We start from the raw sequence: 3,590 nt of genomic DNA on the forward strand, positions 1-3,590 counted from the left end.
AAGGGCGGTCATGGGGGCGGGGTCTGTGATGGGAGGACTGGGTCAGGAGGGGGAGGAGGGGAGGGCCACTTGGTGCCTCCTCTTACGACAGGAGGGTCCATACCACCAAAAGGCAGCCGGGACGCCACTAGGGAAGACACTGCCCCTGGGAGGAACGCGGGCCCTCGGGGTGCTGAGTGCTTGGGTCCCACTGGGGACAAGGCTGTTTGGCCCACAGGCCTGGGAGGGGGCTCTTGTACCACCATTTTACAGAGGGGGCCTGGGGCTAGACACCTTGGTGAAGCAAAGCATGTCCTCCAAGGTTCTGGACTCCCGACCCTCCTTGGATTTTGGCCTGAGGCCGTCCCTGCAACAGGAAGCGGACACTACTGACCAGTCTTGTTTCCAAGCTTTGGCTACACCCCCTTCCCACCTGGAGTGTGCTTGACTCAGTGTCAGCCCACTGGGCAGCAAGGCTCCTGAAGTGGAGGCTGCAGGCGGGCCTCACACCTCAGGGTTTCTCATCCCCCCCCAGAACTGGGGCCTCACGCTTGGGCGGCTGCAAGAAGCCCCAGAGAGACCCTCCCCAGGGGGGGGATGCAGCGTGGGGCCACCACTCACTGGGGTCTCCTCTGAGGGTCTCGGAAATACTTCTGGGCAAACTCGAGCATTGTGTACGGTGGGAGAGCCAGGCCGTCTTCCCCGCGGTCCGCGGAGCCAGCCCTGACTGGGGGACCCTGCAAGAGGGCCAGCCACCGCACCCCGCCCAGTCAGAGCGGGCCCAATGCCACCCCCGGCTGACTGTGCCCAGACCCTCTCATGTGGGCCCACTGCCTCCCCGGTGGCCTGGTCCAGCTGACCCTTACCCCTCACTGCTTTCTCTCTCTCCACCCTGGCGAGCTCTGTGCCACAGGACTGGACCTGCCCCCCTCACCTGGCCCCGCCCCGGCCCAGGTGGACTTCGCCTGCTGGCCGGCCCAGGCTGGTCCTGCCCCATTGGCCTGGTCACAACCCTTCCGCTGACCCCCACCCACCCGACCCCACTGGCCATGCCTCCAGCCATCTCTGGTCACATGGGGGGGGCGGTCACGTCCCAATAGGTCATACGTCTGGCTAGCTCAACCAGGCTGCCGGGCCCCAGGGTGGCCTGCTCTTGGCTGAGCCCCCCCCCTCCACCTCCACAGTCAGGCTGACCCCCTTGCTGTGTCCACCCTTCGGCCCAGCCCCGGGCAGCTCTCACCTCCCTCCTGCGGCCCACCTCCCGGGCCGCGGCAGTGGAGGCCACGGCAGCGGCCACGGCGGCAGCGCGGCCCCGGCCCGGCTCTGCAGGCAGCTGCAGAAAGTCGGGGGCAGCTGCAGGCTGCACCAGCTCGGAAGGGAAGCGGCCCACACGCCCATGGATGGTCCCAAATCGCCAACCTAGGGGGCGGGAAGGGCTCTGAGCAGCGCGAGGGTCTCATCTGGGGAGCAGGGGGGCCCAGGGATACAGAGCTTGTGCGGGAGGTGTGTCACGGGGCCATTCACAGAGGAGGACACAGCTCTGGGAAGGGAAGGCATTCCCTCAGCGGGAGCTGCAGAGAGCACAATGCAGCGCTTGTGGACCCTCGGCCACACACATGGAAACGCTAATGTCCACGGAGACCCTTTAGCCAGATATGTGGGCAGAGGCCTGGGCTGCATGGCCGCCTTAGGAGCTGCAGCCGGGCCAGACCCTTTGGGACCCCGGAACCCAGAATCGGGCCCCCGCTGTTTGGGGTCTCTAGGTCTGGTAGCTGTGGCAGCTGAACGGGGGTCCCGGGGCACCTACCGAAGTCAGGACCTCGACGCCGCAGCTCCTCCAGGTACACGACCTTCTTGCCGACCACGCAACTGACCCATTCGAGGTGGCTCCAGGGGCTGCAGGTGGATGATGTCACCCTTGTGGAAGGCCAGCAGCGCTGGGTCCTCAGGCAGGAAGTTCCTCACAGCGACCACGTAGTCTGAGTCCTGGGTCAGCCAGGGGCTGGGTGAGGGCTGCAGTCCCATCCCCCTTCTCCAGGAGGCCAGGGGCCACTCCCCTGCCCCTCACACAGGACGTCAGAGCACTGGCCCAGGCCTCACCCCCTCCACCCCTCCCGAAGTCTCCCCACTGAGGCCAGGTGCCGGGCCTGGGGGCTGCCTGGTCTGGAGGGAGCATGGGGGCGGATGCCCCCACCGCAATGGGCAGCGGCGAGCAATGCAGTCCTTGCAGGAGGATGAGCAATGCGGCTGCCATGGAGCCCGGAGGCATTAGTAAAGGACTTTGAAGGAGCAGGCAGAGGGGAACGGGCATCCCAGCTGGAAGGCACAGCCGGTGCAAGAGCCTATGGACACAGTTGCTGCCGCACACACGCATCCATGCTTCCCAGGCATGAGCCCCGTTCTGGGCCCTCAGCCCTGCTGGGGGCATCTGTGGGAGGGCCCTGACCTTCTTCAGCTCCAGGATGAAGTCGTCCACCAGGGTCTTGACCTGGTGAGCTCGGGCTGAGAAGAGAATGACCTTCTCGCTGGCCAAGTTGAACTCCAGCATGTTCTGGGAGGGGATGGTCACAAACAGGATATCTGCAAAGCTGGAGGATGGGAAAGTGGCATGAGGGCAGGACCCCGCAGCTAGAAGGATGCCCTCCACCCACCGTCCTGCTCCTTCTGCGCCTGCCGGCCTCCCCTCCCCTCCTGCCCGCAGCTCTACTGTGTTGCCCACACCCTGTGGACCCACAACCTTCCAGCCCTCCCCAAGTTGTGCCTTTTATTTTTTTGCCTCATGACCCAACCTCCCAGATTTTGCCCACACAAATCCATCTCTTTCAGTCCTTGAGCAAACTCTCCAGCTCCTGAAGCAAGGAGCCTGCACCTAACCGGTGAGTGAGGCTCCCCCCGTGCTCTGGTATAAAGGACAAGTGGGCCGCTAGGAGGGAGGAGTCTGAGGACTCAGGAAGGTCTCATGCCGCCGAAGCACCCTTTCCCTTCCGAGCTGCGTCTGCATCTGGCTGTTCACACGGTCGCCCCCGCTGCATGGCGAGCTCTGTGAGGGCCAGGCTGCAGCGTGGCCGGAGATGGGGATGGGGTAGTGGCTCCCAGCTCCCCACTTCTTGGCTGTGGGACCCGAGACAAGCAACACCTCCCTATGAGCCTGTTTCCCTGATTGAAGGGCTTTGGCACAGAGCCGTGCATATCGTAGGTACAGTCGCCCCTCGGTATCCGAGGGGGACTGGGTCCAGGGCCCTTCGGGGGCACCAAAGCCCACGGATGCTCAAGTCCCTCCTATAAAATGGCCTGATATTTGCGTATAACCTATGCACATCCCGTACACTTTAAACCACCTCCAGATCATTTTTTTTCTTTTCGGATTACTCCTAACACCTAATTCAACGTAAATGCTGTGTAGATAGCCATAAAAGCAAAGTAGACGTTATGTGAATAGTTGCTGGTGAGTGGCAAATTCAAGCTTTGCTTTTTTGGAACTTTCTGAAATTTTTTTTCTGAATATTTTCCATCCGCGGTTGGTCGAATCTGTGGATGTGGAGCCTGCGGATATGGAGGGCCGACCGTGCTCAGTCAACGGCCGTGAAGCCAGCCGGTGAGGAACCGCTGGT

General features: G+C 62.8%; 1 protein-coding gene across 1 annotated transcript in view; it reads right to left on the reverse strand.

The window, feature by feature from the left end:
* The window catches only part of MYO15A (myosin XVA), a 48,750-nt gene that overhangs the window by 14,970 nt on the left and 30,190 nt on the right, over positions 1-3,590 (reverse strand). The window contains 6 exon segments of the mRNA XM_024752798.1: positions 274-346; positions 601-716; positions 1,220-1,398; positions 1,787-1,851; positions 1,853-1,965; positions 2,426-2,570. Of these exon segments, the coding sequence (XP_024608566.1) occupies positions 274-346; positions 601-716; positions 1,220-1,398; positions 1,787-1,851; positions 1,853-1,965; positions 2,426-2,570 (691 nt within the window).

The sequence above is a fragment of the Neophocaena asiaeorientalis genome, unplaced genomic scaffold (assembly GCF_003031525.2).
Source record: "Neophocaena asiaeorientalis asiaeorientalis breed wild unplaced genomic scaffold, Neophocaena_asiaeorientalis_V1.1 scaffold540, whole genome shotgun sequence".
Lineage (NCBI taxonomy): Eukaryota > Metazoa > Chordata > Mammalia > Artiodactyla > Phocoenidae > Neophocaena > Neophocaena asiaeorientalis.